Here is a 27,980-nt window from a genome sequence, read left to right as displayed (position 1 = left end):
ATCCACCTCTGGCCTGCTGGCCCCCCTACCTCTGAGGAAGCACAGTTCCCGCTCAGCCCAGTCAAAACTGTTCGCTGCTCTGGCACCCCAATGGTGGAACAAGCTCCCTCACGACGCCAGGACAGCAGAGTCAATCACCACCTTCCGGAGACACCTGAAACCCCACCTCTTTAAGGAATACCTAGGATAGGATAAAGTAATCCTTCTAACCCCCCCCCCCCCCCCCCCCTTAAAAGATGTAGATGCACTATTGTAAAGTGGTTGTTCCACTGGATATCATAAGGTGAATGCACCAATTTGTAAGTCGCTCTGGATAAGAGCGTCTGCTAAATGACTTAAATGTAATGTAAATGTAAATGTGCTTCAGTGTCACAGTACGTTTCCATGGTAACTAAATTAACATTCTCTTAAAAAAACTTTATTGAGGAATTTGCCCTCAGTGGTGGAAATGACACCACTACCAACACCACTACCAAAGGACAGGTATATTTTGTATAAAAACTATATAAACGGCATACTCACAAATATTGATATAAGTTTTATTTAATTGACACATAGTAGAAGCTCAAAAGTCTAGGTCAGGGACAAGGACAAGGACATAACAGTGAAACTGAGGTATAAAATGCATCTGAAAAGTAGCTAAAATACTTGATAGAGAGGTGTTCAAAATATCCGGGGTGATTGTAATGAGAATTTAACATATAAAGAATAAAAACATATATGTTTAAATAAAATCCCCCAAATTGCCTCCGAGGACATAGAAGTGCCCGTAGCTGCAGAATCACCCTGGTATGTAGCCACATCTGTAATTGACAAGGGCAGTAACAAATCATCTGCAGAGGTGGGCGTGGAACTGCGTTCGTCGGCGGCCCTCCCTTGGTTTTGGTGCCTGCGAGAAGGATCTGTCAGCTAACGTTAGCTTGCTAAAACAACGGAACGAAAGAACAGCGAAAGCACCAACGACAAAAAGCTGGTAAGTTAGCTATATGGTTGTCGAACTAGCTATATTGTAGTAATCCAGTTGTTGATTTACAATTTCGCTCTGCTACAACAAAGCCGAATGCCAGCCATGCGGGTTTGGAGGCCCCACCAGTGCCAGCTAGCTAACCACAGAATGATATTTGAGTATTTTTTTTGCCAGCTTGGCTAATCTAGCTAGGTGGCTAACTGTAGCTAACAAGGCCCTGAGCAGGGTGTCGGGGTTTTAGGTGCGAGAGAGGGACCGCTTTCAACATAAGGTCGCGAAAATAAGGGAACGGTGGGCAAATGGCCTAGTTAGCTAACGATTTCCTGTAGCAATGTGTTCGCGAATTAGCAGGGCAATGTCCATTTGCTTTGCCTTAGCAAATATTATTTTCTTCCTTTTGCAGTTAGGAAAGTAGTAGTAGCTGCTGCTGCTAGCTAGTTATTAACTAGGCAGCTAGTAAGCAACCAACGTGTTCACGCCCCCTTGCGTAAATAGTTGCTAGTAGATATTTCTATAGCTCGCTAGGTATTAACGTTAGCTAGCTCACACAAACTAGTAACTAACGTTACGGTTCGAATGTTTTGCTCTTATTTGTCTACAGTAGTGCTCGATGTGCTAACTTTAGCCACAAACAGGCCAAATCTAGCTACAGTAGTTAGCTAAAGTTGGTTAATACGTTCGCCAACTTGCTAGCTAGCTACTGTCTGTGTACAGTCTGGTTGCTAACTAAACATTCCACAAATCATAAGTAATCAAGATAATAGTCGTACTAGCTCAGTGGTCCTAGGCTAGTTAGCTACTCAGGGGCTAACATAATAATGCTCTGCTCTTCTTCACAGGTGCGTCAGAAGGGGGAGACTCAATTTACCGTTTTTGTTTAGCTCATTATTCATTTTGTTTGAAAACAAACCCTACCTCCTCTTCACCCCTATTCTTTTTTTGTTTGTCCCATATACATTATTTTGTTTGTGATACCTCCTCCAGCTTTGGGAGCAGTGAGGGGTCTTCATGGCTGTTCGAAGAGGCCACATCAGGTACCTAAAAGTGAGTATGACTTTTCCTATTGGGGGAGGATCTAGATCAGTCCTAAAGTAATTATATTGTAACAACTGTAATCTAGCTAGCTATTTAATCAGATTGCATTAATATGTTATGCTTTGGCCCATGGTTTTTGAATGTATTGATAATTAAAAAAATATGTAGTAAATGTATCACTAGTCACTTAACAATGCCACTTTATATAATGTTTACATACCCTACATTACTCATCTCATATGTATATACTGTACCCTATACCATCTACTGCATCCTGCCTATGCTGTTCGGCCATCGCTCATCCATATTTATATGTACATATTCTTATTATTTCCTTTACACTTGTGTGTATAAGGTAGTTGTTGTGAAATTGTTAAATTACTTGTTAGATATTACTGCATGGTCGGAACTAGAAGCACAAGCATTTCATTACACTCGAATGAACATCTGCTAAGCATGTGTATGTGACCAATAAGATTTGATTTGATTTAAACACTGGGGTTTCAATATCACTCTATACACAAGCATCAGAAGAGGAAGTTTTTGAGTATCTACATACTGGTATAAAGATGTATTAGATCTCGCAAGTAGAGAAAAAGGCATAGAAATGATCCTCGTAGTCAGACCCATCAGTATTGGTCATCATGTTTACTAGTGAAATACAGGAGTTTCATTCATCCAAGGGCCTGCTGGATGGCTAACTGTCTTACCCCACAGAATACACAATCAGATAGAGCTCCATTCATTCAGGGGGGCTGTCAGAACACCTCACTGAGGCCTGTTCAAGGGGATGCAATGCTCAGATCGGTGGTAGCAGCTAGCTAACCCTCTTCCCACTGGGCAGGGGTCGCGTTAGAGTTCAATCTGCATTTTCAAAACGCAGACCAGAAAATCTGTTTTAAACTATTTCATCTGAATTTTATATTGAAAGTTGTTTTTTGTTGTTGCTTCAATAGAGTGATGGGGGGGGCGCGCAACTATAGTTTTGCTTCACAGAAAACACAGTGCAACACATTCTGCAGAAAATAGCTTCATTTTCATCAGTTGACAACAGAAGTGCAAGTCTATTTGGCTAGCAGTCACACAGGGACATTTTGTTACATATGAAAAAGCAAGGTATTTCATGTATAAAAAAAAGTTACATCACCATCATATTTCTAATGTTTATCATAGGAAATGTAGCTGGCTACATTCTTTCTAATGTTTTGCTTCAATTTAATTTAGCATTTTACCATAAAACCGTTGCGTTTTACCAGAGAAAATTTGCCTACACCAAGAAAAGTAACGGAGAGAAGTAGCTACACATCAGTCAGTGCTGTCTGCTCAAATAATGCCCGTCCGCGAATTCTCATCTGACCAGGAATTACAATAAGTATTTTACATTTGCTTTTACAAAACGCAGCTAGATATACGTTTTTTATTTTCTGCGTGAAAAACGCAGAATTCTGTGTTAACGTGTACCCTGCTGGGTAAGCAGGCGTTTGCTCACAAGGCCTGTTCTAACATCCATGATGGCTGATTCTACTAATCAAAGCTAATCCGGAAGGAATGGTTGGTTACCCCTGGTTTAGAACTCTTGTCAGACCACAACGACCAGGCTTGGTCAGTGGGATGAAGTGATTTACAACGCTGCAGAAATAAATGATGTGTTGGGACTGATGGTGAGTTTCTTCATTCTACACAACAGAATCATCCCAATGTTCTGTGACTTTTTCTGTCTCTGGATCTCAACCTGTTGTCCCAGAGCAGTGTCGGGGTTGGCTGGGTATAGGTGTGTTTAAAAAAATAATGTGTGGTCCATGATTATGTAGAGAGTAGCTGAGAGTTGACTCTGGCTGTGAAAGTACTGCTGGTGATTAACTTGTGGGTAAGAGGAGCTACAGTCGCTGCTGCCATCCACCATGGTGCTTCTAAATCTGTGGTGTAATTAGGCTCTGTAGATTAGGATGTTTACAATGTTGCATGTAGAATTGTACGAATATTATTGTTTTCCTTTAATGATTTAAAGTCTGCATCCCGTTGACGTTTCAGCCATGCTGGTTTACTTCCGAATGCCTGTTTTTCTCTTCCTTAACTGTGCCCCCTCTCTCTCCCCTCCCTCCCCAGGAGGTGTATGACATGTCCAACGGCTACGAGGATCACATGGGAGGAGGAGATGAGGTGACGGATGCCAAGACCAACCTGATAGTCAACTACCTTCCCCAGAGCATGAGCCAGGACGAGCTGCGCAGCCTCTTCAGCAGCATTGGCGAGGTGGAGTCCGCCAAGCTCATACGGGACAAAGTGGCAGGTACGGAACACCTTGTCCCACAATGCACTACAGGTGTGTGACCTTTGACCTTGGAGTAGAATGGATGGAGGAGTTGGTCTGCGTTTAGGGCTCACATTTTACAGGGGCGTGTTTGAACATTTTGCTATGTTGCGTCCTACTGAACACAACTCGGGTACCTTTTAACAAACCGTGGGGACCCCATAATTGTTGAAATATTATGAAGGGCACCTCCATAACATGTTTGTTCAAGCCAACCAGTCAGTGTGTAGAGTAACTGGTATACTGCCCTGTCTGCCTCTTGTAGGTGTATGAGAACTGCTGATGAGACAGACATCTTTGACATTCTCACTAGTAACTTTGTGGTGAGATGTTTGTAGTGTCTATGCAAACGGCTTCATGTCATATGTTCTGTTTAGGACTAGGACTATGTCTCGCTGCAATTTGAACATTTGTCCTCCTAAACTTGATAATCGAGGTATTCCAAATAGTTGTTTTGTATAAGGCTGTTGGTGTAGATATTTACCCATGCTCTCGATCTGTCCGTGATGGGCTCAGCTTTCCTTATTCCAGGAAAACAGTCCAGTTTGGTTTGAAGCCTATTTCTTTGTTACTTGTTTCTCGACTAGCATGCATTGTGTAGATTTGTTTTGTTTAATCATTTATTTCACCAGTGTGCCGATTTATTTGAAACTATACGTTTTTTTATTTTATTTTATTGTTTTCCTTTTTTTTTCTCTAGGCCACAGTTTAGGGTACGGATTTGTTAACTATCTTACCCCTAGCGATGCAGAAAGAGCTATCAATACTCTGAATGGACTAAGGCTACAGTCTAAAACTATCAAGGTAACGTGCAATAAGGTGTTCCTACAGTACTGTGTCAACCCAACCATGTCATGTCATTAAACTAGCCCTTCTCTACTGAGGCTGACCGTCAAATCCACCCCTAGACGCTTCCTCCTAGGCCCTCCTATGGATCTGAAAGGATTGCGTGGGTGTTAGCAATATGCTGTTATGTTAGCCTTTTCCCTTTGCTAATACCAACCCAATCGTTTCAGATGGCCATGTAGTGCCAGTAATTTAGGATTGGATTTGGGAATTGGCGTTAGTATGGGTCTATATTAGACAGGACAAGACAGCGTCTGATAGATCACTGGCCCCGCTTCTGACGGATGGAGTAGAGAAGTGCAACCGTATTTTCATCTTTATTGAGGACTAAACTTTATTTTCATTTCTTTATTCAGCACCGCTACTTCAGGTTGACATTTTTACACGTTAATTTATCATTTTAAGTTTGGAACTTTTTATTTGGTTTGGTACGAGAGGAAAAAAAATCACTCCTTAATGTTTTTCCCTGTGTTGATTTTGGTACTATAATAGTAGTTTACGTAATTTTGACTTCGATATTGCCCACCACAGCTTACTAAGGGAATGGTTTTCTACGTAAAAGCCACAATGGTCAGTCAAGGCAACTTTTCACTTTTTCATTTTCGAGTTTTGGAGACATTACTCATGAAGGCTTTATAAAAGTAAACTCGTGTTTTTGTAAATTCAAAACATAAGGCAATTACAAAACATTAATTTGCAAAGATTGCATAAAAATATTCAAACATAATAAAAACAACCTTCCAACATCCACTTTTATTAAAAAGTAATTTCTCATATCTGGCTAGATATAATTCAGGGTTGTGTGTAATCAGTGTGTAGTACTGAGGATATTGTCAGTGGTGTTTAATGTGCTCTGTGCTGACCTCTGGTGTTAGGTTTCATATGCGCGGCCGAGCTCTGACACCATTAAAGACGCCAACCTGTACATCAGTGGCCTGCCCAAGACCATGACCCAGAAAGACGTGGAGGACATGTTCGCTCGCTACGGACGCATCATCAACTCCCGGGTGCTGGTCGACCAGGCCTCGGGTAGGACCACACAGACACACACTCTAGAACCAGGCCTCGCTGTGTTCGTCTGTCTCTCAGCTGAACCTGTCCTGTTCGTTTCTGTTCCCAGGCCTGTCTCGGGGGGTGGCGTTCATCCGGTTTGACAAGCGAGCGGAGGCCGAGGACGCCATCAAAGACCTGAACGGACAGAAACCCCCCGGATCCGCTGAGCCAATCACAGTGAAGTTTGCTGCCAGCCCCAACCAGGCCAAGAACACTCAGCTCATATCTCAGCTCTACCACAACCAGGGACGACGCTTTGGAGGGCCAGTTCACCACCAGGCTCAGAGATTCAGGTAACACACACACACACTGAAGCGTTGTTCCCTCTCAGGTTCTCTAAAATGAGTGTGAAGAGAGACAGTGGTAACCCTAGCCCCCTCTGTCCTCCCCCAGGTTTTCTCCGATGTCTGTGGACCATATGAGCGGTATGTCTGGGGTGAGTGTGCCGGGAAACGCCAACTCTGGCTGGTGCATCTTCATCTACAACCTGGGCCAGGATGCCGACGAGGGCATCCTGTGGCAGATGTTTGGGCCCTTCGGCGCCGTCACCAACGTCAAGGTCATCCGCGACTTCAATACCAACAAGTGCAAAGGCTTTGGCTTTGTTACCATGACGAACTACGAGGAGGCCGCCATGGCGATCGGCAGCCTCAACGGTTACCGCCTCGGGGACAAGATCCTACAGGTGTCCTTCAAGACCAGCAAAGGCCACAAGTAGAGAGAGAAGAGGGAGAGGAGGGGGGGTGATAGAGGGAGGAGAGAAACCTCACACCAGGCTTCTAATATTGAGGGTAAATTGCCTCAGTTTGACAAAACAAACTTGTTTTTAGCGTTATCTCACTAAGCCCATTCTCACTCTGCATCTTTGTACTAGTCTAACAGAGAGTCTAGGCTGAGTTTGATATTTCTCTTATTTTATTTTTTTTTTACTCATGCTTTGGGATGTTCCAAACGCAGTTCTCAATGTTTATCCTGATATTGTGACCAATTTGACAATTCAAGACTAGATAGTTTTTCCTGTGAGACTAAACTAGTGTCACTATGTGCCATATGAATGGTAGGACCACGGTAGGGACTTGGAGAAGGATGCGCTACATTCATACGTCTAGTCTCCCACTGTCGGAGGAAGCATGCTGTCTTAGACGCTGGTTCCAGTGTAGAAATAGATGCCTTAAGTTACCACCCTGTCAAGCCATCCACTGTCTCCAGCCATTCTAAAAGAAAAGCACTTTTTAAATCCTTATTATGTAATATCAGAGCGATAGTCAGCTGTTTTGACGTAAACCATACATTGGTCTTCTCTCACCTTGCGGATTCAGTTTTATACACCGCACGTTAGGTACTGGATGGTACCATTTCATAGCAGCGTGTGTGTCCCGTTTTTGGGGGTCTTTTAAAAGTTGACTCTCTGCGAGGCCATGTAAAAAAAAAAAAAGGTCTGGAGATTTTAAAGTAGGAACATGTTTTAAGAAGGACCAAAGAAATGGAAGGATATGATCCCAGGGCCTGTATTCACATGCTGATCTAGGATCACTTTGGCCTTGTCGATCATTAATAAGTACGATTTATATGGACAGAGAGGAGCTGATCCTAGATCAGCATTCAGTCCTCTGAGAAGCTTTGTGAATAGGGAAGATGCTTACCGTTATGACTCTCTTCCCCTTGCCAGTAATAGTTTGGACATCTGAACAACCGGTACTAAGGCTGAATCTAACACAGAGTGGAGCAACACTGCTCTTTCTCATCCAGTTTGCTGTTTTTGTAAAAAAAAGAAGTTTTCTCTTTAGTATCTTTGTTTTTCTTGAATTTTCTTTCTGAGAGACTAACTTTCTTTTTTCGTCGCAGCGTAGACTACTGATCAGAGTTGAAGAGTTGTTTTTTTACTGCTCATCTCGAGCTAAAGAAGAATTTACAGCCTTTGTGATTTTTGTTGGTATAGATTTTTGTTGCTTTGGTTTTGGTCCTTTGTTTTGATCGTTTTACTTTGAACATGCAATCATTAAATTTAATTTAGATTTGACTCAACCTTTTGCTTTTGTTTCTTTTATTTCTTCAGGTTTTGGTTTGTGGGTTTTCTTTGGGGTTTTCTGTTTTGATTGTAGAAGCTGAGGGAAGCTACAGACACCAGACTGCTAATATGATGATACTACAGTATGACACTACTCACCCCACTCCCATTGAGATATTACAGGACGTTTAAATGGTCAACATCATAAGGTTTAGCTAGACTCTCTAAGATGGTCTGAAGGGCAAGAGGATGCCATCTCCAATGTCGGACGTTAGCCTTATTTTCATTCCAATTTGTGTGTGAACCATGAGGCCGAGGCCTTATAGGGTTTCAAAGATGGAAGTCCTCCAGTTGAGGTACTGAAAGTCTTGTTTCATGTTAATAGGATCTAGGAGTTACTGATGAACCCATAAGGAGTCTGTTCTAATACAGGCACTGCAGGAGGCAGTTTGTCACTTATGGACCTTTGATCTGCCTTGCAGCCAACAAACACAGTCATCCTGAGAAACTGTCTGCCATTTTAGAAATGTGCAATAACCGAAAAACTTGGGTTAAAGAAAAGCTAAACCCAGGCATATTCAAGTGACGTTTCAGGAAGAAGACTGGCGGTTGGTTTTACATCAAGCGAATATTCCTACATCTGTTTTTAACATATCTTGTTTGTGCACTTTTCATCACCAAGGCCTTTTCTATGTAGGTTTGAGAGTGTATTACTGTAGTCTGTTGGAGAGTAAATAACTGACTACAGCAGCACCACAACACAGGATCAGAGAACTGGCTTTAGTTAGAAGTTTCCTGCTGCAGCAGATCTAGGAGCAGTTTACCCTTGCACAGTCCTAACCTTCACCATAATGGGTGACACTTCTTTTAGAAAATGAGGGGCTTGTCTCCTGGACTTTCAATAGAGATTCTCCATTGAGCATGATTTTATGTCCAGGAGTAGGCTTCATCTGGGTTCTGGGAACAGCCGAGAAACCAGACTTGATAATTCTCTCTCTTCTAAATGTGTTGTGATCTGTCTTCAGATCTGTAAAGCCTTACTAGTTTCCACACGTGGACAGAAAATACCGCTCCTGTCACAGGAATATCCACTCTGTAGGCCTCAAGTTAGTCACTTTTTTTTCATTTTTTTAAGGAGAAGAACATTGACATTTCTCACGGAACAGTCCTGAACAGAGTGCATGCAATATGTGGTGGGTCTTTAAAAAAAAGGCTGAACCAGAAACGGCACTAGAGAGAGTGGTTATTCTGGACCAGAAACGGCACTAGAGAGAGTGGTTATTCTGGACCAGAAACGGCACTAGAGAGAGTGGTTATTCTGAACCAGAAACGGCACTAGACAGAGTGGTTATTCTGGACCAGAAACGGCACTAGAGAGAGTGGTTATTCTGGACCAGAAACGGCACTAGAGAGAGTGGTTATTCTGGACCAGAAACGGCACTAGAGAGAGTGGTTACTCTGGACCAGAAACGGCACTAGAGAGAGTGGTTATTCTGGACCAGAAACGGCACTAGAGAGAGTGGTTACTCTGGACCAGAAACGGCACTAGAGAGAGTGGTTATTCTGGACCAGAAACGGCACTAGACAGAGTGGTTACTCTGGACCAGAAACGGCACTAGACAGAGTGGTTACTCTGGACCAGAAACGGCACTAGAGAGAGTGGTTATTCTGGACCAGAAACGGCACTAGAGAGAGTGGTTATTCTGGACCAGAAACGGCACTAGACAGAGTGGTTACTCTGGACCAGAAACGGCACTAGACAGAGTGGTTATTCTGGACCAGAAACGGCACTAGAGAGAGTGGTTATTCTGGACCAGAAACGGCACTAGACAGAGTGGTTACTCTGGACCAGAAACGGCACTAGAGAGAGTGGTTATTCTGGACCAGAAACGGCACTAGAGAGAGTGGTTATTCTGGACCAGAAACGGCACTAGAGAGAGTGGTTATTCTGGACCAGAAACGGCACTAGAGAGAGTGGTTATTCTGGACCAGAAACGGCACTAGAGAGAGTGGTTATTCTGGACCAGAAACGGCACTAGAGAGAGTGGTTATTCTGGACCAGAAACGGCACTAGAGAGAGTGGTTATTCTGGACCAGAAACGGCACTAGAGAGAGTGGTTATTCTGGACCAGAAACGGCACTAGAGGGGGAGTGGCTCCCTTGCTTGACTCTTTGTTTTCATCCTTTTGATATTTTTCTATTGAGTTCTACTAATCAGCTCTTGCTTTGCTAGCTACTCAGAGTGCTACTATGTTGAAATGCTAGTGAGGTTACTGGAATAACCAGATTATGGTTAACCTCTGTTTTTAGCCTTAATTTATGTGGGAGAGATGGAAGAACGTGGCAACAGCAGTGGAGGCACAAATACGTCATTTATTTGACTTGTATGTAGTTTTACATGTTTGTAAATTCTTCGTGTTGCAGTGTGTTCCTTTTGACTTTTTTAATGGATTCATTTTGATTTCCCGTTTGGTTTTGAATGAAGGCCTGTTCAGAACCTGTCTAACACACAATTACTTTGAATAAAATATCTGTAAGCTTTATAAAGCTCAGCAGGGTCGTCCTTTTGGCTTATTGTGTGTACTGTGAGGCGGAAAAAGTTATGCTCAAATCATTACATTTCAAATTTGATTAGAAAATAACAATGTACAAGACAAGTGTCTTGCATGTACACCAAAGTAATTTTCATTTGTATATAAAAACATTTTGAGAAGTTTCTTCTAGATCCTAGGTGGTCCAAGATGCACATTACAGTTAAATCTACCAATAAGACATTGAAATATCACTTAACCATTCTGTATTTGTTATAATTAGGTTGACAGAGGTAACGATGAGAGGTTTTACCCCTAGTCACTGACTATATTTAAACACATTTTCAGTATAAAGTTCTGTCAATTTCAGCACTTTCATGGTTGCAACATTCTCAGCAATGGTGACCAGTTATTGAGAACATTTTAAGGCAACTCCAAAACCTGACTGCAAATGAAAAATGTGCAAATGCAACATTTAAGTTTTTAAACCATATTTAAAAAAAAAAAAAATAAAGAAAAACTATTACTAAATAATCAATAGTCACACTCACATTTGTGTTAAACTACTGTTATATCTCTACAACCCTCAAACTCAACTCTGGACCTCGGAAGCCAGCTCCACTGCATTTTTTCGTTGTTCCCCTCTAATCAGGGCCTGATTTAGACCTGGGACACCAGATGGGTGTATTTAACTATCAGGTAGAACAGAAAACCAGCTGGCTCTGGACCTCATAGGGTAAGAATACTCCTGCCCTAAATATCGCATCTTCATGCAAGTATCTACAACCATTCTGATACCAAACAAGGTTTCAAAAAACTCTGTGAAAGTGCTTGTCATCTATCTTTACAGTCAGAAGCACATTGAACCAAAATGGTGTCCATAATGCCACCTGGTTGCCTAAAAAGTGCACTGTGCTGCAGTACATTGTGGCACCAAAATGGTGTCCTGAGTGGAATCTGCATTGAGCTAAAGAAGGAAAACTGACTGGGACATAACATGCACCCTAGTGGACCTACTGTATAAGTCCCTGTCACTGGTAGGTTACAGTAGCCTAGATAGCCAGTCACAAAATGACGAGGAAAACCTGCTTCCTCATCATGGCACAGGTGTGATCATCAGACAGTAAAAAGTTGAACATTTACCAGACACGAACCAAAGCGACTTAGTGGTGTGAGCACACCATCAGCCATCAACTGATCCATCAGAGAACATTATGAAGACATCACAGTCAACTCCTGATAAATGCACATCATGCAAACTCTTTCAGTGCAGGGTTGTTTCCCAGTCCCATTGTAATTCCCCAGTCCAAAGCCATTGATATCAGGACAACTATGTATATTCATGTAAATAGAAAGGTCTCTGTTGAAGGCGGGCAGTGCCCCCTGCTGTCTGTCCAGTGAAAGTGTCTCAGACCAAACAGTTTGTCTGTGACGAAGGTTGTAGCAGGGGACGGGTTTCTTTGTAACACGGGTCACAGGTTGTAGCAGGGGACGGGTTTGTTTGTGACAGCATGTAGAAGGGGACCGGTTTCTCTGTGATACGGGTTGCAGCCGGGGACCGGTTTCTTTGTAACACGGGTCACAGGTTGTAGCAGGGGACGGGTTTGTTTGTGACAGCATGTAGAAGGGGACCGGTTTCTCTGTGATACGGGTTGCAGCCGGGGACCGGTTTCTTTGTAACACGGGTCACAGGTTGTAGCAGGGGACGGGTTTGTTTGTGACAGCATGTAGAAGGGGACCGGTTTCTCTGTGATACGGGTTGCAGCCGGGGACCGGTTTCTTTGTAACACGGGTCACAGGTTGTAACAGGGAACAGGTTTCTCCTAAACCTGACACAGGTTGTAAGTGGGGCCAGATCTCTCTGTGACACAGTCACCTTCCACCTCGTAGACATAGTCACAGCGATGGGCATAGTCCATGAGAGGAGCCTCTGACAGGGTACAACTCTGGACACTCTGGCCACCGAAGGAGATCACTGTGTCCCTCTGCACAAAACACACACACAGAGAGAGGGAGAGAACACAGTTAGTCAAAGAGCAGATTCAAACACAGTAAAACCTGGTAGTATATAGTTGTATTGTGGAGCGGTTAGGGATGGGGTCAGTGTAAAGGTAGTATATAGTTGTATTGTGGAGCGGTTAGGGATGGGGTCAGTGTAAAGGTAGTAGTGTTGTATTGTAGAGGGGTTAGGGCTGGGGTCAGTGTAAAGGTAGTATATAGTTGTATTGTAGAGGGGTTAGGGATGGGGTCAGTGTAAAGGTAGTATAGAGTTGTATTGTAGAGGGGTTAGGGATGGGGTCAGTGTAAAGGTAGTATAGAGTTGTATTGTAGAGGGGTTAGGGCTGGGGTCAGTGTAAAGGTAGTATAGAGTTGTATTGTAGAGGGGTTAGGGATGGGGTCAGTGTAAAGGTGGTATAGTTGTATTGTAGAGGGGTAGGGATGGGGTCAGTGTAAAGGTAGTATAGTTGTATTGTAGAGGGGTTAGGGATGGGGTCAGTGTAAAGGTAGTAGTGTTGTATTGTAGAGGGGTTAGGGCTGGGGTCAGTGTAAAGGTAGTATAGAGTTGTATTGTAGAGGGGTTAGGGATGGGGTCAGTGTAAAGGTAGTATAGTTGTATTGTAGAGGGGTTAGGGATGGGGTCAGTGTAAAGGTAGTATAGAGTTGTATTGTAGAGGGGTTAGGGATGGGGTCAGTGTAAAGGTAGTATAGAGTTGTATTGTAGAGGGGTTAGGGATGGGGTCAGTGTAAAGGTAGTATAGTTGTATTGTGGAGCGGTTAGGGGGGGTCAGTGTAAAGGTAGTAGTGTTGTATTGTAGAGGGGTTAGGGATGGGGTCAGTGTAAAGGTAGTATATAGTTGTATTGTAGAGGGGTTAGGGATGGGGTCAGTGTAAAGGTAGTATAGAGTTGTATTGTAGAGGGGTTAGGGATGGGGTCAGTGTAAAGGTAGTATAGTTGTATTGTAGAGGGGTTAGGGATGGGGTCAGTGTAAAGGTAGTATAGTTGTATTGTAGAGGGGTTAGGGATGGGGTCAGTGTAAAGGTAGTATAGTTGTATTGTAGAGGGGTTAGGGATGGGGTCAGTGTAAAGGTGGTATAGTTGTATTGTAGAGGGGTTAGGGATGGGGACAGTGTAAAGGTAGTATAGTTGTATTGTAGAGGGGTTAGGGATGGGGTCAGTGTAAAGGTGGTATAGTTGTATTGTAGAGGGGTTAGGGATGGGGTCAGTGTAAAGGTAGGTATAGAGTTGTATTGTAGAGGGGTTAGGGATGGGGTCAGTGTCAAGGTAGTATAGAGTTGTATTGTAGAGGGGTTAGGGATGGGGACAGTGTAAAGGTGGTATAGAGTTGTATTGTAGAGGGGTTAGGGATGGGGTCAGTGTAAAGGTAGTATAGAGTTGTATTGTAGAGGGGTTAGGGATGGGGTCAGTGTAAAGGTAGTATAGAGTTGTATTGTAGAGGGGTTAGGGATGGGGTCAGTGTAAAGGTAGTATAGAGTTGTATTGTAGAGGGGTTAGGGATGGGGTCAGTGTAAAGGTAGTATAGAGTTGTATTGTAGAGGGGTTAGGGATGGGGTCAGTGTAAAGGTAGTATAGTTGTATTGTAGAGGGGTTAGGGATGGGGTCAGTGTAAAGGTAGTATAGTTGTATTGTAGAGGGGTTAGGGATGGGGTCAGTGTAAAGGTAGTATAGAGTTGTATTGTAGAGGGGTTAGGGATGGGGTCAGTGTAAAGGTAGTATAGTTGTATTGTAGAGGGGTTAGGGATGGGGTCAGTGTAAAGGTAGTATAGAGTTGTATTGTAGAGGGGTTAGGGATGGGGTCAGTGTAAAGGTAGTATAGAGTTGTATTGTAGAGGGGTTAGGGATGGGGTCAGTGTAAAGGTAGTATAGGTTGTATTGTAGAGGGGTTAGGGATGGGGTCAGTGTAAAGGTAGTATAGTTGTATTGTAGAGGGGTTAGGGATGGGGTCAGTGTAAAGGTAGTATAGAGTTGTATTGTAGAGGGGTTAGGGATGGGGTCAGTGTAAAGGTAGTATAGAGTTGTATTGTAGAGGGGTTAGGGATGGGGTCAGTGTAAAGGTAGTATAGTTGTATTGTAGAGGGGTTAGGGATGGGGTCAGTGTAAAGGTAGTATAGGTTGTATTGTAGAGGGGTTAGGGATGGGGTCAGTGTAAAGGTAGTAGTAGTTGTATTGTAGAGGGGTTAGGGATGGGGTCAGTGTAAAGGTAGTATAGAGTTGTATTGTAGAGGGGTTAGGGATGGGGTCAGTGTAAAGGTAGTATAGAGTTGTATTGTAGAGGGGTTAGGGATGGGGTCAGTGTAAAGGTGGTATAGTTGTATTGTAGAGGGGTTAGGGATGGGGTCAGTGTAAAGGTAGGTATAGTTGTATTGTAGAGGGGTTAGGGATGGGGTCAGTGTAAAGGTAGTATAGAGTTGTATTGTAGAGGGGTTAGGGATGGGGTCAGTGTAAAGGTAGGTATAGAGTTGTATTGTAGAGGGGGTTAGGGATGGGGTCAGTGTAAAGGTGGTATAGTTGTATTGTAGAGGGGTTAGGGATGGGGTCAGTGTAAAGGTAGTATAGAGTTGTATTGTAGAGGGGTTAGGGATGGGGTCAGTGTAAAGGTAGCTAGTAGTTGTATTGTAGAGGGGTTAGGGATGGGGTCAGTGTAAAGGTAGTATAGTTGTATTGTAGAGGGGTTAGGGATGGGGTCAGTGTAAAGGTGAGTGATGTAGGGGGTAGGGGGGCGTGTAGGGGGGCCCGGCCAGAGTTAGCGTTTGACTCCCTCCTCTCAAAGTCCTTCTTACAGAGGTGGCACATGATGCCTGCAGCCAGGGCATCTCCCAACACATTGATCATGGTCCGGAAACGATCCCTGCCAGACACAACCAACACAGGGAACTTAGATGTACTGTTTAAAGTATCTATGGTAGGGTTCTGTCAGACACTTACAGGACCCAGTCCACAAACACTCTCACTGTCAGACACTTACAGGACCCAGTCTACAAACACTCTCACTGACAAACACTTACAGGACCCAGTCTACAAACACTCTCACTGTCAAATACTTACAGGACCCAGTCCACAAATACTCTCACTGTCAAACACTTACAGGACCCAGTCCACAAACACTCTCACTGTCAAACACTTACAGGACCCAGTCCACAAACACTCTCATGGTCAAACACTTACAGGACCCAGTCCACAAACACTCTCACTGTCAGACACTTACAGGACCCAGTCTACAAACACTCTCACTGACAAACACTTACAGGACCCAGTCTACAAACACTCTCACTGTCAAATACTTACAGGACCCAGTCCACAAATACTCTCACTGTCAAACACTTACAGGACCCAGTCCACAAACACTCTCACGGTCAAACACTTACAGGACCCAGTCCACAAACACTCTCACTGTCAGACACTTACAGGACCCAGTCCACAAACACTCTCACTGTCAAACACTTACAGGACCCAGTCTACAAACACTCTCATGGTCAAACACTTACAGGACCCAGTCTACAAACACTCTCACGGTCAAACACTTACAGGACCCAGTCCACAAACACTCTCACGGTCAGACACTTACAGGACCCAGTCTACAAACACTCTCACTGTCAAACACTTACAGGACCCAGTCCACAAACACTCTCACGGTCAAACACTTACAGGACCCAGTCCACAAACACTCTCACTGTCAAACACTTACAGGACCCAGTCCACAAACACTCTCACTGTCAAACACTTACAGGACCCAGTCCACAAACACTCTCACTGACAGACACTTACAGGACCCAGTCCACAAACACTCTCACTGCCAAACACTTACAGGACCCAGTCTACAAACACTCTCACTGTCAAACACTTACAGGACCCAGTCCACAAATACTCTCACTGTTAAACACTTACAGGACCCAGTCCACAAACACTCTTACTGTCAAACACTTACAGGACCCAGTCTACAAACACTCTCACGGTCAAACACTTACAGGACCCAGTCCACAAACACTCTCACTGTCAAACACTTACAGGACCCAGTCTACAAACACTCTCACGGTCAAACACTTACAGGACCCAGTCCACAAACACTCTCACGGTCAGACACTTACAGGACCCAGTCTACAAACACTCTCACAGACAAACACTTACAGGACCCAGTCCACAAACACTCTCACTGTCAAACACTTACAGGACCCAGTCCACAAACACTCTCACGGTCAGACACTTACAGGACCCAGTCGATGGCCACGATCAGTGTGATGTCAGCGGGCGGCAGCCCCACAGAGGTCAAGACGATCACCATGGTAACCAGGCCCGCCTGCGGAATCCCAGCAGCCCCGATACTGGCCGCTGTCGCTGTGATACTGAAGAGACAAGAGCAGGGTCAGGGTGTGTGTGTGTGTGTGTGGTTGCTGTGATACTGAAGAGACAAGAGCAGGGTCAGGGTGTGTGTGTGTGTGTGTGGTTGCTGTGATACTGAAGAGACAAGAGCAGGGTCAGGGTGTGTGTGTGGTGTGTGTGGTTGCTGTGATACTGAAGAGACAAGAGCAGGGTCAGGGTGTGTGTGTGTGTGTGTGGTTGCTGTGATACTGAAGAGACAAGAGCAGGGTCAGGGTGTGTGTGTGTGTGGTTGCTGTGATACTGAAGAGACAAGAGCAGGGTCAGGGTGTGTGTGTGTGTGTGGTTGCTGTGATACTGAAGAGACAAGAGCAGGGTCAGGGTGTGTGTGTGTGTGTGTGTGGTTGCTGTGATACTGAAGAGACAAGAGCAGGGTCAGGGTGTGTGTGTGTGTGTGTGGTTGCTGTGATACTGAAGAGACAAGAGCAGGGTCAGGGTGTGTGTGTGTGTGTGTGTGTGTGTGTGTGTGTGTGTGTGTGTGTGTGTGTGTGTGTGTGTGTGTGTGTGTGTGTGTGTGTGTGTGTGTGTGGTTGCTGTGATACTGAAGAGACAAGAGCAGGGTGTGTGTGTGTGTGTGGTTGCTGTGATACTGAAGAGACAAGAGCAGGGTCAGGGTGTGTGTGTGTGTGTGTGGTTGCTGTGATACTGAAGAGACAAGAGCAGGGTCAGGGTGTGTGTGTGTGTGTGGGTGCTGTGATACTGAAGAGACAAGAGCAGGGTCAGGGTGTGTGTGTGTGTGTGGTTGCTGTGATACTGAAGAGACAAGAGCAGGGTCAGGGTGTGTGTGTGTGTGGTTGCTGTGATACTGAAGAGACAAGAGCAGGGTCAGGGTGTGTGTGTGTGTGGTTGCTGTGATACTGAAGAGACAAGAGCAGGGTCAGGGTGTGTGTGTGTGTGTGTGGTTGCTGTGATACTGAAGAGACAAGAGCAGGGTCAGGGGTGTGTGTGTGTGTGTGGTTGCTGTGATACTGAAGAGACAAGAGCAGGGTCAGGGTGTGTGTGTGTGTGGTTGCTGTGATACTGAAGAGACAAGAGCATTGTCAGGGTGTGTGTGTGTGTGTGTGTGGTTGCTGTGACACAAAGTAACTAAGAGAGTAACAGAGAGAGCTCTTGTGTAGACAGTCCTGACCTGATGGTGACCAGCTGACCAAAGTCCAGTTCGTACTCGTTGACTTGAGCGATGAAAATGGCTGCCACGGCCTCGTAGAGGGCTGTCCCGTCCATGTTGATGGTGGCTCCCACTGGAAGGACAAACCTGGCGATCTGTCTGTCCACTCCACAGTTCTCCAACAGACACTTCATGGTGATGGGCAGGGTGGCGGAACTGGAGGAGGTTGCCAGGGCGATGACCAGAGCCTGTAGCAGGCCTCTGATGTAGGTGAAGGGGTTTTTGCGTGTGATTACAAAGTAGAAGAGCGGCAGCAGGATGAGTCCGTGGACAAACAGGCCGGCTAACACTGTGATGAAGTACATCCCCAGCTTCTCTCCCAGGTGGGCGGGGTCATGCATGTCCAGGATCTTCCCTGCTACCAGGAACACAATGCCGAAAGGGAAATACCTGGAAAAAGATCAATAAATTATAAATACCTCAAAATAAATTAGGCAAGCAAGCAATGGGCCCTTGTGATTCTGTCTCTGTCCACCAGGCGTTGTCATGCCACCTGTGTTTTGGGCTTCCTAAGAACTAAAGCAGCTTTGGTTTGACCTGGCTCACCTTGATGACCTGCTACACCTGAAATGCAGACATATACTGAGCTAATGACTAAGGTCTAGGGGGAGGAGGGAGGGAGGAAGATGTGTTGGTGAGATCCACTTCTAATCTCAATCTAAATGAATCCTCCCATTCTCAATCTAGCCAGATCAGGGTTACCAGACCTTTACATGTGAAGGAGAGTTCAGACAGGTGACTTTGCTGTGTGTGTCTCAACAACTCACCACATGGCAGCGTTGATGATCTTCATAACACACTCGTTGACACACTGACACACATTGACCAATGGAGCGCCTCTCTCGCCCATCTTCCCCAGGAGCAGGCCTGCACAGAGAAAACACACAGGGTCAGAAGCAGGCGTGATTGGAAGGGTGTGTGTGTACTCGTGTATCCAGTGTGTCATTTGTGTGTGTTCACTCATGCATACTGTGTGTGTGTGTGTGTGTGTGTGTGTGTGTGTGTGTGTGTGTGTGTGTGTGTGTGTGTGTGTGTGTGTGTGTGTGTGTGTGTGTGTGTGTGTGTGTGTGTGTGTGTGTGTGTGTGTGTGTCACCCATAGTAGCAGAGAAGATGACAATCCCCAGTACGTTCATGCCAGAGCTGTGGCCAGGGACGATCTTGTACTTGATGTCTGGAGCTGGGGTGATCTCCAGGAAGACAGGGTGGCCCAGCTGAGGGTTGTTGTGGTCGGGCATCACGTAGACGTAGTTAGCCTGGGACTCCACCACACTGGAGGCCACTATGGGCACCAGGTCTGTACGGTACTGTTGAAAGGTTGCCTCTATCAGATTGGAGGGAATCATATTCCTGTCAAAGGGAGAATAACATGTTAACTATAAAGTCTACAACGTTATTGGATATGATGGGAGTTATTCCCTGAGTAATGGGGTGATAATAAAACTTTTTATATGATGTGTGATGTTATATTGTCATATGATTTGTTCCGATTTTTTAAGTGAAATCTCTACCTTCAGGTGGACAATCTATTCTATTCTGCTGACCCTGTCCTGTGTTCCGGTAGCCCTGTCCTGTCACACTGAGCATATAACATGTCAGAAGGTTGGGTTATCTTCTTTCTGTTATCGTCTCAATTCTATCCTGAGAAGGGTCAATTTCTCCTGGTCCGGCCAGAAGCCAAGAGGTCCTCTATCTCAGAAAGACTTAACAAGACCCTGGACAGAGAGCTTGCTGGCAGATACTCATAGACTTCCAGTCATAGCGCTAACGCTGGTTAGCATTGGCTTGTAAAACTACCTCTAATTTCCTTCATACTGGACACAGAGACATAAAAATGGTATCCAGAAGTTCGTCTGACTCTGGGGAAGTAGATAAAGGGTGTCATTGCCAAAATCCAGAAGTATCCCTTTAAGCTGTCAACCAAACCACAAAACTTGTAGATAGACACAAGGAAACCGAAAGGTTACATTTCCCAAAAGCCAAAGTCCTTGCTCTGACTAGGGTCGTTGTTGACTAAAATACTCTTCATAGTTGGTCTCGTATTCTCCTGCAACGTCAAAATGTTTCAGGTGTTCTGCAGCCTTCCTAATTAGCATGTCGAAGTAATAAAGTTGTAAGAACGATGTCAAAATGTGGTAACATCACCAGGCTGGTTGCCTGTGTTGGTGGTTAAGAGTCCTCATCATTAGGAGTCCTGGTGTATTCATAAAGGATCATGTTAAGGCCACTGCCCCAGGGCCTGTCAGCCTATCAGACGTGTCACAAATGACCTAAAGCACCTCTGACAGTCATACAGTCTACATCCGCCTGCCCGTACACAGCTTTCACTAAAAATACCCATAATCCTCTGGGCTTTGGAGGATTCTTCACACGGAGGGCCTAAGCCACTGTCGATCCTCCACCGCCCTGCAGTGTGTTCTGGGCAAAGCATTTAGGACACGGTGTGTTCTGAGAAGAAAGAGACTTCGTCGTCACCGGGGTAAGTTGAGCCAAGGGGTAAGTCGAGCCGCCCTTGTTTCTAGGAAACCATACACAAAATGTATAATTTGACCAAATATTTAGGATGAGGTCATGATTTTATGGAGTCTGTGAAGGAAGAAACCACATGGAAAAAGTGGTAAGCAAGTTAGGTACAAAAAATAGATTTGCACCATGTCAAATTAATTTATTGTGTTAGAGGTTTCATAATGCTTGTATCTAAACCAAAGTAGATAAGAAAAAAATTGTTCTTGGGGTCTCTATAAGCTTCAATATGAGGTCCTAATCCTAGCATGAACGTGCATCCTTGTAGTTGTGTGGGCTAATACAGTCAAAGTGTTTGCCTTGGGGTATGTTGAGCCATGGCAAGTTGAGCAAATTCAAGTGTTGTCTTCCCAGGCATAATGGAAGGCATTATTGCTGGGATATGAGGTAACAACAGGGCCTGGTCTATGTTAAAAGAGTTTTAAAAAGTACAGTGTTAATTAGGTGTTAAGGCAGTGTTAAAAGATGCTTAAAATGATTAAAAAACAAAAAGTGATTGTGTTGAATTGTGTTTGGGAAATAAAGATAGACATAGTTTTAAAAGGTAGTGGTAATATTTCATTCAGTACAGACATTTGTAGGCGGCTTAACTTACCCTGTCTCACGGCTCAACTTACCCCATACCCAGGGTAAGTTGTGCCAAGAGACCACTTTGTTTTGGAAAAGCTATGTTTTTCCAGGTATACATGCTGAAATATATATACATACAGTATCTTTGTTAGAAATAATGCTGTATTTCCCTAGACTGAGTGATACTGAATGTAAAAAATGTCTCAACTTCCCCCACTCTCCCCTAATGATGCCTATTATTAACATGGCCCGCTGGAGGGTTGACTTGTTTCAGAAGTGAATGTGAAAAATAGAACCAATAGAATAGTCCCAAATGTGCAAATCCCTCAAGCCACGTGAGCTAAATGACCTTGTACTGGTGTTGTTGTTTTAAATGCTATTTACGACCTAAAGACCCCCTACTTAATACAAGCTTCCAGGTAGCTGTATTTAGCTGTACTAGGGGGACTGGGTTGGACTGGAGTTCACTGGTTCTGTATTGGTTTACTGGTCTAAATGATTCAATCCAAACAGAACCACAACACTGCTGGTAACAAAAAAAGAAAAGATCTGATTCCTTGAAGAGTCAGTATTAGCAAGCTATTTAGCTAGCATGGTCTTAACCCCTTTAGCTAACCCTCCACAAATCTTAAACCTAACCTTAACCTTTTAACCTAACTCCTAAACTTAACCCTAACCTTAACCCCTAACCCCTAGCCTAGCTAACATTAGCCAGCTAGCTAAAATTAGCCACCTAGCCACCTTGCTAGAATTTCATAACATATCATACTTTTTACAAATTCGTAACACATACTACAAATTGTATTCGTAGCATATCATACGAAATGGGTGATGGACATCACAAATTAATACATACATTACAAAACGTAACATATCATACTACATGGTGTGTCCCGGATTTACGTACAGAATAATACGAAATGCTCTGAGACCAGGTTGGGGATTCAATCAAAGGCGCGTTGGACAAGCCCATTGCTCTTGACTTTTAAAGGTAATTTACGCTTGAGCTGGAATCCGCAGCGTTTACCATGAATGCAATATCCACCAACGTCAGGAAACTTGCCTTTACAAGGCACATTTTTCCATAATGCAATGTGCTTGTATACAACACGCCTTTTGTTGAATCCCAGCCCTACAAAACCTTTATGGTTTAGACTTAGCAGAGGAAAACTGGAGTTCACTGAGTTCACTGGTTGACTGGTTTATTTATGGGTTAATCCACACAAACCCCGACAGGAAGAATCAAATCTAAAATATTTGATTCTTTCTAACGTCTGTATTATCAGAGCAGACAGAATCTGTTGTCTGAGTCTTGTGGAAATCTGGAATCTCGTCCCGTGAGGGATGTTAAGGATGAAAAGGTGGGAGCTAAATAACTTAGACTGACTAAAGACAGAAAACTCTGGAATCTGGTACAGCCAACTGCTGATACAGGCAATGTGTCTGTTGACCATACTATTCAAATATGCCCCACAAGATACTTCACCATGTGTATGTGCACACGTGCGCATTTGTGTGCGTGTGTCTGTCCGTGCGTGTTTGCATGCGTGCGTGTGTGGGTAAATGCTAGCTTGTGTGCGTGTTTTTGTCCGTGCGTGTTTGCATGCGTGCGTGTGTGGGTAAATGCTAGCTTGTGTGCGTGTGTCTGTCCGTGCGTGTTTGCATGCGTGCGTGTGTGGTTAAATGCTAGCTTGTGTGCGTGTTTTTGTCCGTGCGTGTTTGCATGTGTGCGTGTGTGGGTAAATGCTAGCTTGTGTGCATATGTACCGGATGAGGTCCAACAGAGCGTCAGCAGAAGTCATAACGGGCCCTGACCCTCCTCTGTGCCCGTCCTTCTCTGTGCCCGTACCAGGGTGGATGACCAGCACCAGGATGATGCCGACGATGACAGCGATGAAGGTGGTCCACAGGTAGTAGGTGATGGTTAGCACCCCCAGCCGCCCGCTGGCCTTAGTGTCCATGGCTGACAGCCCTGACATCAGACTGGCCACGGAGTTAGGATTCATAGAGCATTCAGTTAATGTTGTATTTTATTCGAATTCAGAGAGTATTCTGATCGCATTCTCTTTCTTTAGAACTCCTAGAGTATTCATTTAGTGTTGTATTCCATTAGAATCCATAGAGTATTCGATTAGCATTTTATTCCATTATAATGTATAGAGCGTTCTATTGAAGTAGCATGGGTTGTGGTGTAGACCGGGGAGAAGAGCAGTAGGGACATGGGGAACAGACAGTAGTGATGATGTGTTACCTGGACGTGATGAGAGGCAGGATCAGCATCTTCAACATCCTCATCAGCAGTTCTCCAGGGAATGAGAAGTAGATCTTAGCCTGGAAAGGGGAGACACACAACACTCTGGGTCAGGGGACATGCTGTACATGGCAGACCTGGGGCAAATACATACAGTTGGTAAAATACTTTCAAATAAATGAGGTGTGCACCGTTTGCACTTTAGGGACTATTCTATTGGTTCCATTGTACCAGGCCAGCTAAGTCAAACCCACTTCTTGGTCTGGTGCATGGTATGTTATATATTTTTGGTTTTACATTGCGTTACATGATTTTACATGACTAATAAAGTTCAATCAATCATTCTCAGGTGACGTGCTTTCCCATTGGGCTATGCCTGATGCTGTGTATTTGTTGACAGGTTGAGGTTAGCGCGGATGCAGATTACAACAGTGCGTCAGATAATTAGAAGCTGCTGACCCATTAATCCACTACTGAAATAGTGGATGTCAAGGGTTGGATAACCATGGCTGCTATTGACCCAGGTAGAGCAGTTGTGAAGTCCAGCCTCTACTCTAGCTAGCTGAATCAGTACTGTATAACTGGGATGTGCAGGTTATGGTTCAGTTGATATTGTTGCATTGCATCTGTTCTGAATTCAATACAGCAGTTATCAATCTGCAGTCAGAGTAGGTTCCCATGTCAACAACATGGTACAAGCTTTGTGAGTCAGGGTTTTATGTTGTGTGAAAGTGTCTTGCTGGTCACTCTCTCTTCGGTCTCTGTCTGCACTATCCCAGTGTAAGGTCCTCTCAACCAACCCCTCCGTGGTTTACTATCCCCCTGTCTAAGACCCAGAGCCCTCTGTGTTAACACTATCCCCCTGTCTAAGACCCAGAGCCCTCTGTGTTAACACTATCACACTGTCTAAGACCCAGAGCCCTCTGTGTTAATACATCACCCTGTCTAAGACCCAGAGCCCTCTGTGTTAACACTATCACCCTGTCTAAGACCCAGAGCCCTCTGTGTTAACACTATCACCCTGTCTAAGACCCAGAGCCCTCTGTGTTAACACTATCCCCCTGTCTAAGACCCAGAGCCCTCTGTGTTAACACTATCACCCTGTCTAAGACCCAGAGCCCTCTGTGTTAATACATCACCCTGTCTAAGACCCAGAGCCCTCTGTGTTAACACTATCACCCTGTCTAAGACCCAGAGCCCTCTGTGTTAATACATCACCCTGTCTAAGACCCAGAGCCCTCTGTGTTAACCGTATCACCCTGTCTAAGACACAGAGCCCTCTGTGTTAACCCTATCACACTGTCTAAGACCCAGAGCCCTCTGTGTTAACACTATCACCCTGTCTAAGACCCAAAGCCCTCTGTGTTAACCCTATCACACTGTCTAAGACCCAGAGCCCCCTGTGTTAACACTATCACACTGTCTAAGACCCAGAGCCCTCTGTGTTAACACTATCCCCCTGTCTAAGACCCAGAGCCCTCTGTGTTAATACATCACCCTGTCTAAGACCCAGAGCCCTCTGTGTTAACACTATCACCCTGTTTAAGACCCAGAGCCCTCTGTGTTAACACTATCACCCTGTCTAAGACCCAGAGCCCTCTGTGTTAACACTATCACCCTGTCTAAGACCCAGAGCCCTCTGTGTTAATACATCACCCTGTCTAAGACCCAGAGCCCTCTGTGTTAACCGTATCACCCTGTCTAAGACACAGAGCCCTCTGTGTTAATACATCACCCTGTCTAAGACCCAGAGCCCTCTGTGTTAACACTATCACCCTGTCTAAGACCCAGAGCCCTCTGTGTTAACCGTATCACCCTGTCTAAGACACAGAGCCCTCTGTGTTAACCCTATCACACTGTCTAAGACCCAGAGCCCTCTGTGTTAACACTATCACCCTGTCTAAGACCCAGAGCCCTCTGTGTTAACCCTATCACACTGTCTAAGACCCAGAGCCCCCTGTGTTAACACTATCACACTGTCTAAGACCCAGAGCCCTCTGTGTTAACCCTATCACACTGTCTAAGACCCAGAGCCCCCTGTGTTAACACTATCACACTGTCTAAGACCCAGAGCCCTCTGTGTTAACACTATCACCCTGTCTAAGACCCAGAGCCCTCTGTGTTAACCCTATCACACTGTCTAAGACCCAGAGCCCCCTGTGTTAACACTATCACACTGTCTAAGACCCAGAGCCCTCTGTGTTAACCCTATCACACTGTCTAAGACCCAGAGCCCCCTGTGTTAACACTATCACACTGTCTAAGACCCAGAGCCCTCTGTGTTAACACTATCACACTGTCTAAGACCCAGAGCCCCCTGTGTTAACACTATCACACTGTCTAAGACCCAGAGCCCTCTGTGTTAACACTATCCCCCTGTCTAAGACCCAGAGCCCTCTGTGTTAACACTATCCCCCTGTCTAAGACCCAGAGCCCTCTGTGTTAACACTATCACACTGTCTAAGACCCAGAGCCCTCTGTGTTAATACATCACCCTGTCTAAGACCCAGAGCCCTCTGTGTTAACACTATCACCCTGTCTAAGACCCAGAGCCCTCTGTGTTAACACTATCACCCTGTCTAAGACCCAGAGCCCTCTGTGTTAACACTATCCCCCTGTCTAAGACCCAGAGCCCTCTGTGTTAACACTATCACCCTGTCTAAGACCCAGAGCCCTCTGTGTTAATACATCACCCTGTCTAAGACCCAGAGCCCTCTGTGTTAACACTATCACCCTGTCTAAGACCCAGAGCCCTCTGTGTTAATACATCACCCTGTCTAAGACCCAGAGCCCTCTGTGTTAACCGTATCACCCTGTCTAAGACACAGAGCCCTCTGTGTTAACCCTATCACACTGTCTAAGACCCAGAGCCCTCTGTGTTAACACTATCACCCTGTCTAAGACCCAAAGCCCTCTGTGTTAACCCTATCACACTGTCTAAGACCCAGAGCCCCCTGTGTTAACACTATCACACTGTCTAAGACCCAGAGCCCCCTGTGTTAACACTATCACACTGTCTAAGACCCAGAGCCCTCTGTGTTAACACTATCCCCCTGTCTAAGACCCAGAGCCCTCTGTGTTAACACTATCACACTGTCTAAGACCCAGAGCCCTCTGTGTTAATACATCACCCTGTCTAAGACCCAGAGCCCTCTGTGTTAACACTATCACACTGTCTAAGACCCAGAGCCCTCTGTGTTAATACATCACCCTGTCTAAGACCCAGAGCCCTCTGTGTTAACACTATCACACTGTCTAAGACCCAGAGCCCTCTGTGTTAATACATCACCCTGTCTAAGACCCAGAGCCCTCTGTGTTAACACTATCACACTGTCTAAGACCCAAAGCTCATCTCATCTCTCTGTAGAATACCTGAGTGCTATAAACCTTAGGCCCACTAGAACCAAAACCTTGTTGCATGGCTCAATAGCTGTGTGTGTGTGTGTGTGTGTGTGTGTGTGTGTGTGTGTGTGTGTGTGTGTGTGTGTGTGTGTGTGTGTGTGTGTGTGTGTGTGTGTGTGTGTGTGTGTGTGTGTGTGTGTGTGTGTGTGTGTGTGTGTGTGTGTGTGCGTGCGCCTCCGTACCTGCGTGGAGAGGTTGAAGCTGCGGAGGGAGAAGCCGAGCACACAGCCAGAAACCACGGCGATGACCGAGAGCGTCAGCAGCCCGTTGCGTTTACAGTAGCCCTTGATGTACGCCCAAACCTTCACAGAGACCATGCTCTTTATAATGTGTTTTATGCACTCCATCCTGAGGCCCAGTTACTCCACGGGCTGAAGGAAAGAGAGGCGTGAAGAGATAGGCCTGGTGACCCAAGATCCTGCCTTACGTCCAGTCAATTAATGATTCCCAAACAGGTGGGTCGCGAGTCACTGGTGGGTCCCACCTGATTCCCTTTAGGTCCCTGTTCAGTATCCTGTCCTGGCTTGAAATATGTCTCTAGTCCTCCTTGACGGTTCACAAGAAAACTCCAAAAGCTTTAGGTGGATTCCCGCTGTAAAAGGTTCATGTGGTGAGTCAAGGCAGTAAAATCACTAAGGACCGATCCCGGCCATTGCAGAAACTGAAGGATAGCTGACGATGCAGCAGGACTGGCTATCTGTGCGTCCAGCCAGAGAGTCAGTCAGTCAAACACTTTCTGATCTAAACGGTTGTCAGAGAGGAGGTGGAAGTGGACAGAGTAAGTCTCTGTAAACCTCCGTCTCCTTCAGGAGATTAAGCCCATGAAAATAATGCTTCCTAGACACACACACACACACACACACACACACACACACACACACACACACACACACACACACACACACACACACACACACACACAC

General features: G+C 45.0%; 2 protein-coding genes across 6 annotated transcripts; one reads left to right on the top strand and one right to left on the bottom strand.

Annotated features, from left to right (window-relative positions):
* The first annotated feature begins 829 nt into the window (after positions 1-829).
* Positions 830-10,772, top strand: LOC106575430 (ELAV-like protein 1). Of its 5 annotated transcripts, none has more exons than XM_045698958.2 (7): positions 830-973; positions 1,807-2,011; positions 4,109-4,292; positions 5,014-5,117; positions 6,035-6,188; positions 6,280-6,505; positions 6,606-10,772. In XM_045698958.2, exons 2-7 carry the CDS (start codon positions 1,976-1,978, stop codon positions 6,928-6,930), a joined length of 1,029 nt encoding a protein of 342 aa, XP_045554914.1. In that variant the 5' UTR covers positions 830-973; positions 1,807-1,975; the 3' UTR covers positions 6,931-10,772. The 5 variants fall into 5 exon arrangements, with proteins under 5 accessions (XP_045554914.1, XP_045554913.1, XP_014007404.1 ...); XM_045698957.2 differs by having other exon boundaries at positions 4,109-4,325; XM_014151929.3 differs by having other exon boundaries at positions 836-973; positions 1,952-2,011; positions 4,109-4,325.
* Positions 10,574-27,778, bottom strand: LOC106595420 (excitatory amino acid transporter 5). The gene is made up of 9 exons (XM_045698955.2): positions 27,240-27,778; positions 23,656-23,735; positions 23,172-23,387; positions 19,408-19,661; positions 19,081-19,180; positions 18,275-18,703; positions 16,977-17,111; positions 15,505-15,619; positions 10,574-12,736 (listed from the first exon to the last, which is right to left on the bottom strand). Exons 1-9 carry the CDS (start codon positions 27,402-27,404, stop codon positions 12,575-12,577), a joined length of 1,656 nt encoding a protein of 551 aa, XP_045554911.1. The 5' UTR covers positions 27,405-27,778; the 3' UTR covers positions 10,574-12,574.
* Between the last annotated feature and the right edge of the window lie 202 nt (positions 27,779-27,980).

This window comes from Salmo salar, chromosome 17 (assembly GCF_965601325.2).
Source record: "Salmo salar chromosome 17, fSalSal1, whole genome shotgun sequence".
Classification (NCBI taxonomy): Eukaryota; Metazoa; Chordata; class Actinopteri; order Salmoniformes; family Salmonidae; genus Salmo; species Salmo salar.
This window is presented reverse-complemented; position numbering and strand designations above follow the sequence as displayed.

Coding starts and splice junctions, on each gene's coding strand:
- LOC106575430 (XM_045698957.2), top strand. CDS start 1,976: ATGGCTGTTCGAAGAGGCCACATCAGGTACCTAAAA. Junction 4,326..5,013: donor TGTCCCACAATGCACTACAG/GTGTGTGACCTT, acceptor TTTTTTCTCTAG/GCCACAGTTTAGGGTACGGA. Junction 6,189..6,279: donor GCTGGTCGACCAGGCCTCGG/GTAGGACCACAC, acceptor TTCTGTTCCCAG/GCCTGTCTCGGGGGGTGGCG.
- LOC106595420 (XM_045698955.2), bottom strand. CDS start 27,404: ATGGAGTGCATAAAACACATTATAAAGAGCATGGTCTCTGTGAAGGTT. Junction 23,388..23,655: donor CTGCCTCTCATCACGTCCAG/GTAACACATCAT, acceptor CTCCGTGGCCAG/TCTGATGTCAGGGCTGTCAG. Junction 15,620..16,976: donor GTGGCCATCGACTGGGTCCT/GTAAGTGTCTGA, acceptor TGTGTCTGGCAG/GGATCGTTTCCGGACCATGA.